Source organism: Ammospiza caudacuta, chromosome 11 (genome assembly GCF_027887145.1).
Source record: "Ammospiza caudacuta isolate bAmmCau1 chromosome 11, bAmmCau1.pri, whole genome shotgun sequence".
Taxonomy (NCBI): domain Eukaryota; kingdom Metazoa; phylum Chordata; class Aves; order Passeriformes; family Passerellidae; genus Ammospiza; species Ammospiza caudacuta.
Window position 1 is genome coordinate 18,414,202 of NC_080603.1, and position 15,853 is coordinate 18,430,054.

Sequence of the window (15,853 nt, forward strand, 5' to 3'; positions counted from 1 at the left end):
CAGATAATCTTTGACTTATCTTGCTTTTCAGTAGTTTAAAAAGAAATTAAATATGCCATATAAAGATCTTCGTGATAATGATAGAAGTTGAACTAGGTATCTCTAAGTTATTATTTTTATGGACTTTATTATTTTGTTATTTTATTGCCTCTACAGTGATAACTTGGAGTTATTACTGTATTGAGACTTTAGAGCCTGGCCAGGTGGCTGATTTGGTGTGGGTCAGGTTAGGAAAGAACTGGCAGCATTTTGCTCCAGAGAAAGGAATCCCTTTTTTTGTTTGTGTGTGTTAAGGGGAAAGTGCATGACCCCTTCCTTCTGTAAAAATGTCTTGTTTTCTACAGCAAACTGACTGCAAAGCTTTATCAGTTATTATACTGCTATCTTTATGAAAAAAAACCTGAAAAATTATAATGCTATGAAAATACTCTCACTTTGCAGAGATCATATAAAAGTATATTTTATCCATTTGTGTTACCTAAAGGCAATACTTATGGATGTAGTCCTGAGCCTCCTGTTTTGCTTGTTGATGCCACAAGAGCAGTGTTGTCTGTAGTTACCATACAACAAACTGGTGCTTTCTTGCAGGAGCTTGCAGTGACTCTTCCATCATGTCTTACTAATGAAGGTGATGTCTTTGTTCAGAGCTGTTCTTGTAGATACAGTTGCTAAAACAAGAACTCCACTGTCCATTATGTTTTCTTGCTTCATAGTTCTGTATCTTCATTTTTTTTCTTGCTCTGTCCTACTTTTTCCAAGCTGTTACCTGAATTCTCAGCTTGTTTGCTTTGCAAGTGGACAAGCTCTGAGCAATATCTTCTTGCACTTAGCATATTAAGTGGAATGTTTTCCACTTGGAAAGTGGAAGCATGGAATGTGCATGCTTTCTTGGCCGATGTGTTTCTGTCTATGGAGAAGTTTTCTTTGCCTGTAGAAAGACTGGATTTTTTATTAGTCACTAGTCCTTTAGATGGAGGTTTGTTGTTGCTGACTGAAATCAGTAACTGGAACATGCTGAGCTTCTGTTTACAGTTACTAAAACTGAGAAACCTGTATACTGGCTTGAGAAAATACATCTCTGTTGGGTGAGACTTTCTCAAGGATGATTTCCAGTTTGTAGAGGTCTAAGCACTGATTGCAAAGAGGCCTTGGAATCTTTCTCTGTGGGACATTTAGGGCAAATTACTCCTCGTGTAAGACAGATTGCAGACTTGACAGCTACACAAGAACAGAGTCAGAAAAGAGCTGAGTTACCTCTCAGTTTTTCTATGTGCTGTGAGGCAGCTGTGATGTTTCTGCTGGAAAGGGAAAATATAAGTTGCTGCTCAAAGTAGGTGATTCCTGCCTGCTATATAAACTTTTTTTTTTGTTTAATTATTATGGATTTATTTAAGTATCAAGAGAGTTTTCAAAGATGACTGTTTCTTGCTTTCTGACTGCTGGACAATAACCCCTCAGGAATGGTGGTTGCCTTTTGGTGTTACTGCTCATGAAGGCGTCTTTTACAGCTACCACAGTCCATTCATTCTGGCTTTTAACTACAGAATCCTCCTAAACAAATTTTGATTAAGTGAAGAGGAGGGAGAGCAGTTAGAATTTACTCTGATTTAAGTGGCTAGTGATTATCACCAAAATTGGGAAGACAACTTACTTCAAGTACTACAGATGTATTTTTAATGCTTTTGCCTGAAAATCTCTGGCAGTTGTTACACTAAGCTCTGTTTTGAATTTGCATATGTTTTAAATTAAATATATAAAAATAAATTTTGGAGGGACACGTTAGCTTTAGTACTTTCTGTTCTGCAGATGAAAAAAACCTAAGCCTTTTGCTGTACATAATTTTAGTGTAACCGAAGAATGCTGAAAATATTAAAAATGAAAACAAAGCCCAAGCTGAAAATTTTACTGTAAATGGAAACTATGGAAAAAATGGTGAGCTGGCTGCTTGATGTAAGAACTCGAGTACTTTGAGGAAATCAGATTTCTTTTCCCAAAGAGTCTGGAGCTGTCAGAAGTTTCTGATTTCCCAAATAACAGACTCTGGTGGCTTTTGGGCATTGTGAGGACCAATTTTTTCTATTAATTTTGTGCTCATACTAAAGTCTTGAGCATGTTTGAGAGAGCGCAAATTGGGACCTGTAATTGGCCATTAGTCCAATTAAATCATTTTGAGCTCAGCTAAACTGTGAATATGTGCAGGTGTAGCCAGTACTGTTGTCTCTGCTGTCTCTTAAATATTTGCTCTTATTTTCTTGTGAAGTAGCTGTTCTGTCTGTGATTTCTCTGCTTCCTGTGAACTACATTGGATGAGGGGAGGCTTTCACTGAAGTTTCCATTGTCATTAAAAAGGAGGCTTGTCATATAAATTATAGGGATGTTCCAGGCATTGTGTATCCTGTTTTTCTTATGATCATTGATTTTGTGTTGTGTTATTTTGATTAAATAATTCATTTTCTTAGTATGAAAAGAAGAAAGGGCAGTTTTCAGTGAATAATCTGGCAACACTGAGCTTATGCATATGTAATGGCGATGAAATTCAAGTGGGTGAAATTCTGCCCATCCCTACAGTAAAGGGATAATTTCCTTACATGGAATTTTTAATTATGCCTTATGGAATAGGCTTGTACATTGGTCTCCAGAGTGAGCAATTCTGCTTGTGTTTTACACACCCTTAGAGAGCAAGGAAAGTTCCTATGTGGATACTCAGTCTCAGCAGAGGAATGTGTCTGTAGGAGGGAATGCAGTGAGCTTGTGTGCTGCTCTGTTTGCAGACATTTAAATTGAAACCAGGGAGCTTGTATCCTTCTGCTGCTTCCATTGTAGAGCATCAACCTACAAAGTTTTGTCTTCTTGCCAGAGCAAATCTTAGTGTAGTGTTTGTACAGAAATGGTTTTCTTATAAAGATGTACTTTGAAGAGACTGAAGGTGGTGAGAACTGAAGTCAGATGCTTAAGCTGATTTAGCTTTTATTTATTTCCCTCTTCCTTAGGCTACAGTTCTGCATGAGTCATTTGCCATGGAATGAAGTTGTGGTTGCCACCAGGGGGTTGGGGTTAAAGTAGAGGAGACTTTGGAGGAGGGGAATTAATATAAATTTATAAGATATTGCTTGCATAAATAACAGAAAACAATAGTATTTATACCCTTTTACAGTGCAGTTATCTAGAATAATACATACAGTAATGCTGTAGGGACATGGCTTCCATTCCATTATACATAGCTGACTTGTTCTTCTGTTTTATCAACCTCATTCTCGGTGAGCAGCAACGTATCCAGCAGAATGGCCGATGATGCTTGGATGGGTGAGCTCCTCAGCCTCATTGGGCTCTGGTACATAATGGGGTTAATCCCATTTCTCATCCCATTCATGACAAACAGCTTGGAATTTTCTGCTACAGAGCTTCTGAAAGAGATCCTGCTGGAGCGCTGCCGAAGGGCCTTGATAGGCTTTGTGGTCCGATAGTTGCAAGTGATGTACCTGCTGAAAGCCTCCCTAAATGTTTTGTTGAAGAGTGTATATACAAGAGGGTTCACTCCTGAGGACACATACCCTATCCAAACAAATATCTCCAAAAGCTTTTGAAAAACCTCCTGGTTGCAGGAGTTGCACAGAACTGAGCTGATGTTTGTTATGAAGAATGGGCACCACATCAGCAAGAAAAGAAAAAACACAATCCCCAGAACTTTTGACGCCCTTTGTTCATTGGTTATCGTTTGCATGGACTTCCTCCCAATGGTGGATGTCCTGCTGATAGGCATGTCACTGGACAAAGTCTGGTCCTTTCTGGAGCCGTTTAGCATGGCCACCTTTTCTGGTGAGGAGGCAGGTGTTGTGTCACGCTGAAAGACTGTGGACACTGCTGACCAGGTGAAGCGCTGGGGCGGCTTGTTGATCAAATAGGCCTTTTTGCGCAGCACTTGGATGGTCAGTAAATAAGTGACGATCATGATAGCGAGGGGAATGAAGAAGGAAGCCACTGATCCATACAGAATGAAGTCATGAAAACGATCAGGCGTCAGGAAACATGTGATGTTTGTAGAGTTGCCATTTCCATCCTCAATGCCCCTGATAGGGACAGGAATTGCAATGCCTGTAGGAGAACAAACAAGTGTTTCAGCAGAGGGTAATCGCTTGCAATCGCTTCACTGAGTCTGAAGCCTCGGGCTTTCTAAAGAAAGGTAATTCCTGAGCTCTGGAGCAGGCACGGGAACACAACATGAAGTGTGGAGAGCATCACGTGGGTAATTGGGCAAACAGTACTTTGTAAGACTTGGCAGGCTGAGCTTTAACAGAGTGCCCTTTCTAAGGAGATTGGGCCTAACTCGTAGAGATTGAGAAAGCAGTATGAAGTTGCCAACTTTTCAAGTGTAAAACACATGAATTGCTTTGACTCTGGTTATTAGAATTAGTATGGCTTTTCCTCTAGTGAAATATGTTTCTCTAATGCCATCTCCCCCTTTTTTTTTCTCTTCCCCAGAGTAACCTTTGCACTCTTTGAAGGGCAATTTTGTAAATACATAAATCTTGTCTTTCCCTCTTCTGTTAACCACATCAAGTGACTGGACACAGACAGCTGATTTTTTTCACCCTGCTCGACTCTTTCATATATACAAGTAGCTAAATAGTTGCCAGAATTATGCAGTGTGTGTTTGAGATGGATTTGTTGTTTAAAGTCTCCTGCATATTTAGGAGTGTTTAAATGAGTCTGGCTAGCTCTGTAATTCACCACTGGTTTAAAAAAATGTTAACAGTCTTGTCTTTTAAATGAATTTTTTATAACCACTAAATTACAGTCAGCACTTCATTTGCCAGCAGTCTGACATTACAACAAAAACAACAGGTTCCTTGCTGTCTGGTGAAGGTGATTTGTGCAGTTTTCTGATACCACTTAATGAGATATAGGGATTTACTGTATTCCTCTGCTACTAGGCTTACTGAAGTTGGTTTAAAGCAGCAAGAGCAAAATGGGTTTCCCTTCAGCAACTTGATCCTTTTCTAATTAGAAGCACACATTCAGATACAGAAAGCATTTAAAATAAAGATTGAACCAAATTAACCTTTGATTTGGAGAACCTAGCTCAACTGCAGACTAGTTTTATGTTAGATAAAAAGAAATTGAAAAGTACAGTGCTGTTTAATGGCAATAAATCACACATTAAAAGGTCAACTTGTGAGTGTCTTGTCATGCTAAGTTTTTTTTTGGGGTGGAGGGGGGTGGGTTGGTGATAGAATAGAGATAGCATCTTTTCTCCTATCATCACAGCTCTTCCAGATTTTTTTTCAACTCAAATTTGGAGTTTGCCTTAGCCAAGAAGGTGGCTGTACCCATTCTCCTATGCATCACTGGACTTAATAATCCAGAATAATTTTGTTTGGTCTTGCACACAGAGCATACAGCACTAAGGCTGTCTGGAGCATGTATTAAATTATTTGAATTAAATGTTTTCACTTCCTTAGCTCATTTAACAGATTCATTTTTTAAGCATTAAAGACAGATGACATGCTACATGCACATCACAGAGACACTGATATCATAGAAGTTTGTATGTTGGTATAAACTTCTTCATTTAAACTGTTGAGGGTTTGTTGTTTTGATTGTTTGGGGTTTTTTGTTAGACATTAGCCTTTCTATATGCTGTCTTAGCCTTCAGTGTTAGCCTGGATGTTACCAGCCACTGAGTCATATCTTTGCTATAAATAATTAACCCTTTTGTACTTCCTTTATGCAGAATTTTACCAACATCTGTTCAAGGCTTAAAGTTGTGTTTGGGACAAAATATAGCACCATGGGAGCATGAAATCTTGCTTTCCCAGGAGACATGTGCATGCACTATGTGCATACTAATACTGTGCATGCAGATATTGTTTTCTGATTTTTGCGCTTTCAGGACCATGAAGAGGAGTGATGATTAATACTCTGACTCAATCCTTGGCCTTTCTGGTGAGCCTAATAAGGAGCAGTGGTTCAGGCAAAATTTTATGATGTAGCTATGTATGATCCAAGAGGTGGACTTTGACCAGCCTGAGTGTTATGGTCCTCCAATCAATAGTACTTGGCCAAATTTTCCATTTTCTCCACATTTCCCCTATTGTTTTGGACATGAAAAGCTTCTGTGTTCCTTTTCCAGTCTCCAGGTCCCACATACCTATTGAGATGAGCCAAACCACGATGATTTTGATGATTGTTGTAGCCCATGAATTGTACTGGCTGGCCTGGATTGGCTTTTTTATGGCAATGTAGCGGTCCAGGGAGATGGCACAGAGGTGCATGATGGAAGCTGTGGAAAAGAGGACATCAAGGAACAGCCAGATAGGACACAAGGCAGTTGGTAAAGGCCAGGTATTGTCTGAAAGAGAACAAAAAACTCATTAGAATCTAAGCTTTTTGAGAACTTTCAGTGTGTCATTTTCCTGTGGCATCAGTATGTTTGAAAAGTTCATAGTACTACAGGAACTGAGCTTTGTCACTGCCTCAGATGGGTTCTGTCTTATATTGTAATTAGCTCCTAACTGGTATGGTTGTTGCCATCATATTCATCAGGCTACTGGTGTGCTATAAACCTTTCCCTGTCTTTTTGTCCTTTTGTGGCAAGGACTCTGGATTTAAAAGTTTATTTAAAATGGACCATGACTGGTTCTTGTGAGCCTACTATTAAATGATTATTTTCAGCTGTTTCTCATGGTAGAAGTTGATATATTAAATATATTTTCCTCCCTTGGAAAATTCTGCTGTACTCAATCAGTAAGTACATTATTAGTATTGCCAGGGAAATCAGTTCTTTGTTGAATGACGATTGGGGGGGAAAATTGCATTTCTAATAAATCAGAAATTTATTGGTTTTAATTTCCTTGGTCAGCATAAATAGACCTGTGTGCTGAGAACACAAAATGAGCTGGACTTTTGTAATGTTCAGTCTTATCAGTGTAGTAACATTGCAGTCATTTGAGATTTAAAACATTTTTTCGTAACGTGACTGATAGATGGAGATGATAACAGTGCTGCTTTGACTTGAATTATAAACTCCAGTGGATGGAAAATTTTATGAAAACAAACATAGCAAGTACTTGTCTGCACTCTTACCTATGCTGGGAAACCTTCTGTGTTAAACAAAGAGAATGGATGGATAGAGCCCTGAACTGAACCTCAGCCATCCCCAAAGCAGACCACTCTAGGTGAGGATGACATAGGCAGTGAGGCAGAAGGGGAAGAGGCAGTCTGCTTTCAATTTATTAACCAGAAAATTTTAGTATCTACCATCATTATTTCCTGAAATAGATTTTATCATTGAAATTATGCTTCAAAAAGCTTAGTCTATCAGACAGGTATGAGAAAGTTGTAATTAGTAAATTATCAAACATTTACTCATCTTTAGTTTTCATGCCTAGACTTTTAGCTGGCAGCAAGGTACCATGCATTTCTGAAACAGATTTCCTTTAAAAAGAAAAAACAAAATGAATTGTGGCTTATGTAGCCAGCTGTAATTAAAAAAAAAACAGTTAAAAGAAGTAACTGATTTGATGCCTTGAAATGTTTTTGCTCACTCCAGAAAACTGACAGCTTCTTTTGACTTTGTAATGAAGGATTAGTTCAGGTAAAACATGAACAATAGAAAGTGTGTTCTACAACTTGAAGGATTGCAGATAACACAGCTGGATTTCAAGTGAACAGCTAATGCTTCTTTTGGATAGTACTCGCATGCCATTCCCTGGATTATAACTGCTTTGAGTTCTGGAGGATCCCAGTGTAAGAAATCTTTCCTTTTTTAGTTAATTTACTGTTAGTGGAAGAAAATACTTTGCAACAAAAGGCCCTTTTGCTTCTTTGAAATAAAGATACATTTAAACACTGATCTGATACAAAGCAGTCTTGTATATTTTTTACTTGTAAGAGCTTTTGTGAGTTTACAAGTGGAACTGAACAGAGAAAGCTTTCAATTTTCTTTATTTTTGTCTATTTTTGTGCAGGGTGCAGAAGGCAGTAGGTTATCACATTCATGATTAGAGCATTATCTTCTGCTGTATTTATTCATGTGTACGAGATGCTGGTTTTTGTCCAACAAAATCAAAGTAAACTTTAAATGCAATAACGGATAAGAACGGAGGATTATGGTTATTATTTAAATGAAACAAATATCACAAAACCGATACTTTAAAGTCCAGAAGAGTCACACAGTTATCTAGGATTTATTCTGTGGTGTATTTTGCTATAAGTTACTTTAATTTGTAGGTTACGTCCTACAATCGAAGCTAGAAGCTGTGTCCATTGTTTGAGGCAATGCTCTGGGCTGAGTTCTTGTGCTTTTCTGATGATGGTGGTGCTGTCTATCACTGTTGGCTTATTCTGTTCATTTAGGATTAGGGAAATAATGGCATATTAATTTCCTTTCATGGCTCAGAAAGCATCTCTGACCCTTGAATGTGATGGTGATCTGCTTGGTTGCTGTCCTGCTTTATAATTCAGAATGTAAAACGAGTATGTCCTGCCAAGTAGTGTTACAAAGCCATTAGCAGGTCATGCTCAGTTTAAACTGTTCTGATTCTCCTAGTATAGATCTACATTGTGGAAGCAGACCAGAGCATTTACAGGGTAGAGATTCTCCCATTTTTCTTGGGAGCTAATAGAAATTGGATTTTTTTTTTTTTAATGCCTCAGTTACCTGACAAAGATGCCTGCCTGAAAATTTGTCTGGTTTCTCCAGCTGTCAGGTAGTATAAGTTAAAAAGAAATTCCTTCTACCTACAGACCTTGCCTCAGATCCTCCCAGCACTACAGCAGTGCCGCTGTCAAAGATTTTGCATATTTTGACTCAAAATAAGACCAAATACATGCTTTAAAATTTGTCTTGCACCTTTAGAGTAGTAAAATGAACTTTTACTGCAACTGTCTGCCCTTGATTAATCTTTATTTAAGAAAAGTTTTATTTATAGGAAATACCTTAGAAATGTGTAATCCTTAAAACAAAGTACAGTATAGAAGAGCTGCTCTTGCCGTAAGCCAAAATGTTTTCAGAAAGCTTAAGAGAAAGCACAGCTTGTGAACATGTATGATTGAGAGAAGTCTTTAAATAAACTTGGAAACCATTTATTCTTCTGTTCTAAGGGCTGCAGAAATATGTTACCTGTAAAGGGCCTTCTTGTTGTTATATAATGATGCTTTTGCTGAGATGGAAATGGAAATATTTTCAGTCACCATCTCCTTTAAGCCTAAGCTTCAATCTTCACCCTGGTGTGTGTGTCTGCAGCTGCATGAGCAGTGCTCACCCTCGTGTGCTTGGCTCCGTGGGCTGCCAAGGCCTGATGTCTCCAGGCTGTTCTCTAGGATTTTTAATCAAAGTGGTTTTTTCAATTAGGCTTACTTTCTGATAAACACTTGATGTCTTTGGATTTGAGATTGTGGAGAGTAGTCCCCAATTAAAGTTTTCTCTGGCAGTTTGCAAAAGCAAGAAGGAAAATTTGTTGTGGTTATCATCAGTAATGGGGGAAGATTCGGACTGGTTGCTTGTGATTGATTAAAATAATGGTTTGCAACCTAGGATAATGAACATTGCTTTCTGATTTTAAGTGGATGATTATTAGGAGGAGAGACTGTATTTTAAAAAATGGTACATGTGTTGTCTTCAAGTAGCCCGTTGGCCACCAAGCTGTGGACACCAGACTTCTTCCTGCTGCAGGCCTTGCAAATGGGAGAATCTTTCAAGTTTGTTTGCCAGTTTCACTATTCAGTGAATTTCAGTAGTTCTGAGTGTTAGAAATTTGGGTAACTGTTTTGAAAGCTAGATTTTAGAGAATGCAGTCATCTCCTAATGGGCCCTCTTTTTTTTTTTAAGAAATGAGAAATATTTAGCAAGCTATAAAAGCTATGAAATGTTTATGTGTTCTGACACTCACATTCCAAAATTAAAATTGTTGTGTATGCTTGTACCAGAGTACATTTTGGTTGTTCTGCTGAGAATAAATAAAGTACTGCTCATGGCATTACACCTGCAAGTGAGTTTACAGATTCATTTATTTACCTATTTTTAAAAGGGGCAGCTCTTTATTATAGATACAGTCCATTTCTGAAGATTTTTTTGTGAGGGTTCTGTCAGGGTGCGGAGCCAATGCCTGTAGCAGATTTTGATTTTGAACACCCAGTGCCACATTAGTTTGTACAGTCAGGATCTTAATGTGACTGTGCTTCTGTTCACACCTTTTCCTTCAAATCTTCTCCGCATAATTAGATATCAATCCCCAATTGGAAGCATAATATTTGTACTCTGTATCTAGAAGCTGCACCCAGCTCTTTCATTATTATGGAAACATTCCTGTGTGGAGGTGCCAGGAGGCTGGATTTAGTTTGCTGTCTGGCTGTCAATGACTTCTTTGTTCACGTAGTTGTCTGGCTAATGTAGCTTCAAGATTTGAACTTGTTATGTATTTAATGCCAGTTCTGTCTTCATTCCAGTAACTCCTCATGTTTTGCTCATGCTTTGAAGTTCTGTAAACACCTCAGCATCTTCTCCCAGTTGGTGAAGAGGCAAAGCAGTTTTTCTGGTTGGCTGCCAAAGAGAGACTTGTGTGCAAGAAATTTCAGTTTTAACCACTGTTGTGTGGAAGGCGGGTTGTGGTCTTAATTAAATATAATTGATTTTACTACTTTCTGATAAATTTCCTGCACCATGAAAGACATTTTTGTTTGACTTTTGAATTAAGATTCCTAGCATGCTTTAAACTGTTGTAACCAGGGTTTAGCAGTGGATTAATTGAGAGATTAAGGAGCAATAGAGTCCTTATGAAGTTATAAAGGAAAGATTTGTTAGTCTAGCAGAATGAAAATAATAATAAAATCCAAAACAAGAAAACTCCACCACTACCAAAAACCTACTCCACAAAATCCAGGATTTGCCTTCCCTTTATATTGATTGCTAGTAAATACTAGTAGTTTTTATGTCTGGTAGCTTTATTGTTGTTAGTGATGAGACCTGTGGCAGGCACTAAGCAGTTAGAGCATCCATGTGTAAGTATGGAAATGCATATCTGCTGCTTGCCTCCCACTCCTGTGCACATACATGTTTTCTATAAGTCACTGATTTTTTTTGGAGTTAGAAATCACTGTCTCAGTTATGTACATTCAGTTTTCTTTTTAGAAACTATTACTTTGGGAAAAAAAATCCCTTTTCTGTGATCTCAATGCTGAATTCTGACCTCCTGTTCACAATTCTGTTTAGGGAAAAGAAGTCCGTAACACACAGAAATTCTCAAGGCATTTAATGAATGAATAAACAGATTTGTTAATAAAGTGATACCAGTTTTCTGTACAGAAATTACTGATGGCCTTTCTGAAATATAGTTTGATTGTGTTTGCCTGTTGCTTAGGCAACTCTTAGAGTCTAGCCTAGGAAAAATGAACTCCTGCAGCCTTTCTTAGGACCCAGTGTATCTTAAAGGTAATTCTATAAATCATTAAGTTTCTTGAAAAACCTGTCTCACTGATTTTTTTCCATTTATGATATGAAAAGAAACAAATTAAAATGTTTTCTTAAAGAAATTTTAGCAGTTAAAGAGAGAGACTTTCCCATGGAGTTGCCTCTAATTAGTTGTCAGAAGCAGTATCTGAAATAAAGCTGTGTGTGAGGGGCTGTGGAAAAATCATGCTTGTTCTGTAAAGACTAATGAGAAAGAAAATGTCACATCCAATGTTTGTTCATGTGAAAAAGACCTATTTTATTTCATATGAAGCAGACTAAATGACAAATACGTATCTCAAACATTAGATACATGGATTGAGGCTTCCTTGGCTTGACAGATGATTTACTTGTGATGTCTTATGAACCTGTGGCTTTCCCCAGGGTGGGAGGAAATCAGTTTCTCTGAAAGCAGTGCTGATAAAGTTTGTTGTCACTGACAGTGCCAGGGACCAACTCTGACTGACCTTGTAAATATGTGACTGCTCATGGAGTCAATACTCAGGTAAAATCAGATACATTACTCATAGACAGTTCAAAAAATACCTCTTCAGTGGGCTAAACAGATACCTAGCCCAGATTTCAAGTTTTTTAAGAGAATACTGTCTGCAGTTAGTGTAATATAATATAACAAATACCAGCATTGTGCTAATGTTGTTAAAAATTATATTACACTGTACAAATTCCCTGTGCTTCAGCTCATATTTGAATATTTTTAAGTCCTGGATGATTTTTGAATGGTTTGTTTCATAGGAAGGAATATCCACATAGTTGTACTTCCCATAAAGACATTAGGCTGTATTAAGGTGAGAGGAAGAAAAGATTTAGCATCCCCCATCCAAGTGACTTTTAAAATTGTAATGCTGGAAAGCAAACAACTTTTCTGTTTAAATTAGACCTCCCAAAATTGTACCCCATATGCAAACCTGATAAAAGAAACACGCTGCACTTACCAAATAATATCATGAGAAGGGCAATTGGCATCACAAACAGACCCACGAGCAAATCTGCCACCGCCAAGGATGTCAGAAAGTAGTTGGTAGCATATTGCAACTTCTTCTCCAGGGACACTGCCAGAATGACAAGTATGTTCCCCCCAATGGTGGGGATTATCAGCAGGAGGATCAGCAGTGCTGCCCAGTGCACTTTGTTTCCTTGTTCCTCACTTGGGTAGTCCTGCTTGGGTGCTCCTGTTACTGAGAGAGGCGACAGAGATCCATTGCCAGCTCCAGGTCCGTTCAGGGAGTGTAAAGGATGGGACATTTTTGTGTGCAGAGGAATGTCTTCAGGGGCTGTGTTTTGCGCAGGAGTTGCGTACGGTGTAAGAGTTCTCTGTTCCTCTCTGGTCCAGGATGGTCCTGAAGATAGGCCAGCATGGTCAGTATAGTGAACTGGTCATCTGCTATTTTGAGATATTGTTACCATGTCCGAGCTGGTATCCAGTTTTTTTATTCTTTGCCTTGCTGGGTGCGAAAGAGTTTTAAAAATGCAAGTCCTGTCTTGTGTCCATCTCTGGTTGGTGGGGTTCAGGGCTCTGGTCTCCCCTTTATAGCGATTTCAGAAGATTAAAAGGAAAAAATCAGTAGCTGTCAAAAATAAGCAGTGCATTAGCTTCCTCTTTTTTTTCTTTTTTTTTTTTTTTTTTTCTGCAGCAGTAAAGAGTGATAGATGAATCTGAATGCAAAACAATTCCCTTTAGGTGCAGTCTATGTAGATTTGCTCCTTCTGAGTACAAACTGATGCAGAGGCAGATGCTCGAGTTGTGTATGTGCAACTCCTCCTCTCCCGAGTGTCTCGTCTCCAGCAGCATGTGCGTAGGCAGACAGCAGTTCCCATATTTCCCCTTATTAAGAATCCTATTTCTCCTCAGAGGGTAACCCCAAAAATATCTTCAGAAATTATGTATGAGGTTTCCGTTTTAATCTCAGCACTTCCTAATTTATCAGGTGAGGGTCAGGAAGCTGCAGACAATAAAACACTGCTGACAGTCTCAAGGGGACCATAGAGATTTATCGAACTGAGACATCTAAATTTACTCCTTACTTGAAGGGGTCGGGGTGAGTAAAATGCTTGTTTTTGTAATCTGAGCAAGGCTTTTATTAAGCACAGCCCGTTCGCTCCTGTTTTTCTCTGTCTCTGTCAACTCTGCTAAAGAATTAAGGCTTGCATTTCCCCCTTCAAGCAGAGACTCAAACAGCTGTCCCCACATTAAGCTGAACAGATGCTCAGTTACTGAGATTTGATGTGTTGCAGTTTTCAGGTGAAGAAAGCCTTACCTCTTTCTCTTGCATTTTAGTAGAATTCACTTTGCATCCAGGAAGATCCTTTATAATTTTCTTTTTCGTCATACGGTGGAAGTTGAGATTTTTCACTACTTTCTGGAAAACAAGTTGTTCATTTGCTTTTGGCTTCTATAATATTTCTGAAGCTTGTCTCTTTGTGTGCTTTCTTTTGTAACACATTTCTTCTATCACGAAGATTAAAAATTTCTATTTTGGGAAGACTATATTTCTTTTCATCCAGGTATTTTCTCCAACTCTGAAATGGAGGAAAATAATAATTCTTACCACATGTAAAAAAGGATAGAAATAAAGTTGTGTTCACTTTTGCTGTCCTTTAACTTCCATTCTTTGCTGATTGTACTGAGATGATCAGCAGAGTCTGTGTGCAGTTCTCTCTTTGCTCACAAGTAAAGCTCGCGGTTTGCTGCTACCCTTGTTCCTTGAGTGACTCCTTCCAGTGTATCCAGCTCCAGTGTTTGGAAAGCAGGGAAGGGAGTGGGTGGGGGGTTTGGCTGGAAATGGGACAGTGAGGGTTAATTGATTCACTGCTGCAGCACTAGAGTGTGTGCTCCCTGGAGCTGGATCAGCATGTGCAGGTCCTGGAAATGACCCTTCACACTGCAGCATTCTGTCTGTGCACCGCAGCGTGTCTGTCTGTCTGTCTGTCTGTCTGTCTGCTGCTCGCTCTCTAGGCTCTCTTGCTCACTTGCTTTCTGGGTGGAAGCACAGTTAACCCTAAAAAGTTCTGCAGCCCTGTAAACACTCCAGGTTTTTCCTTGCCTAACTTTATAAAACTATTGTCTAGCACAGTTACTTTAAGTCTGTGTGCTGTTACTTTAAAACTTTCCTTCTGCAGCTGCTTTTTATTATCCTGAGTGTTCTCTTTTGTTACCTTCCAACTTTCAGTCAGATGTGTGTATAGCCTCGGTGTCATCTTATAGTTTTGCATTAAAATGGAAATAGAGTTCACTTCCAAGGACATTAGCTGCAAAATTGGGTAATAAGTCCTTGACTAAGGCCAGAAGAGACCATGAGATCATGGTTTGACCCTCTGTATGACACCAGCCATTACATTCCATGAATTGCTAGTGCTTACCAGCCTTGAGCTGGAAATCAGGTCCTCAGTGAACTGTGCATCAATTCATATTTCTTTTAAAAATAAAAAAAAAAATTGTTTCTGGAATGCAGGTAATGTGGGGCCAAAGAGAGAAAGCTGTTGTCAGAAATTAACAGAAATACTTAGTATATTGAGATCATACAATACAATTTTCAGTAGCTTTTACTTGTTCCTTACTTTTCCTGTTTAAAGGAAACTGTCAATAAGATTCCATGCTGTATTCATTTACATTTGAGAGCTGATTTCTTTATTCATCAGAAAAGTATATATTACAAAAATAAAAATTAATCCAGCTATGGTAATACTGTTTCCTTAGCTGGCCACCTCTCTATTGTCACCACTGACCGTACTGAGAGAGCAGAGCACATGAAAGCATATGAAAAGTGGAAATTGAGACAGGACAATACCTTATTTGGTTAATGGGCATTTGGATCCAGTTTTTCTTAAGCTCCACTATGTCTAATCAAGTTCTGGTTTATATTTTAAAAATCTTGAAGGATATCCTGACATTAATCTAGCTGTACTTGAAGTTTTACTGCAGATTGTTCTGATGAAAGCTAATGAATACATTTTTATCTAATTGAAAAGGAAATTATTCTTAAAATACAGATAAAACCAATTATCTTAGGAACTTGCGGAAGATGATACAAGTTTAGTGGTAGATTGGCTTGCAAGCATTTTTACCTCTTTGGTGCATTGTTTAATTTCAGAGAGATGAAAAACATACCTGCCCTTTATGATGTTTTCTGAACTTTACCAGGTTTGAATCAGTTGAGAAACACATCCTGCTCTATATCTGTTACAGACCTGCAGCAGGTTCTTCACTGTGTCTTCTGGGCAGGCTTTTTGTGCAGGCCACTGTCCTGCCCCATATCCAGATGTGTTAATGATGGTAAACTTTAAATCTTGCTAGACCCCACTCCTGGTCCAGTGTAAACTGAATATTTGAACCATAAATAGATATTATTTTTATTTCACATCCCTTGCTGTTACTTCTGTTTTCAAGCT

At 38.5% G+C, this 15,853-nt stretch overlaps 2 protein-coding genes across 2 annotated transcripts in view; one reads left to right on the plus strand and one right to left on the minus strand.

Annotated features, from left to right (window-relative positions):
• Positions 1 to 15,853, plus strand: part of PSMD1 (proteasome 26S subunit, non-ATPase 1) — a 66,069-nt gene that overhangs the window by 21,574 nt on the left and 28,642 nt on the right. The window lies entirely within an intron of this gene.
• Positions 3,212 to 12,709, minus strand: HTR2B (5-hydroxytryptamine receptor 2B). Its single transcript, XM_058812636.1, has 3 exons — positions 12,400 to 12,709; positions 6,149 to 6,349; positions 3,212 to 4,092 (listed from the first exon to the last, which is right to left on the minus strand). The coding sequence occupies exons 1-3, from the start codon at positions 12,707 to 12,709 to the stop codon at positions 3,212 to 3,214; spliced, it is 1,392 nt and encodes a 463-aa protein (XP_058668619.1).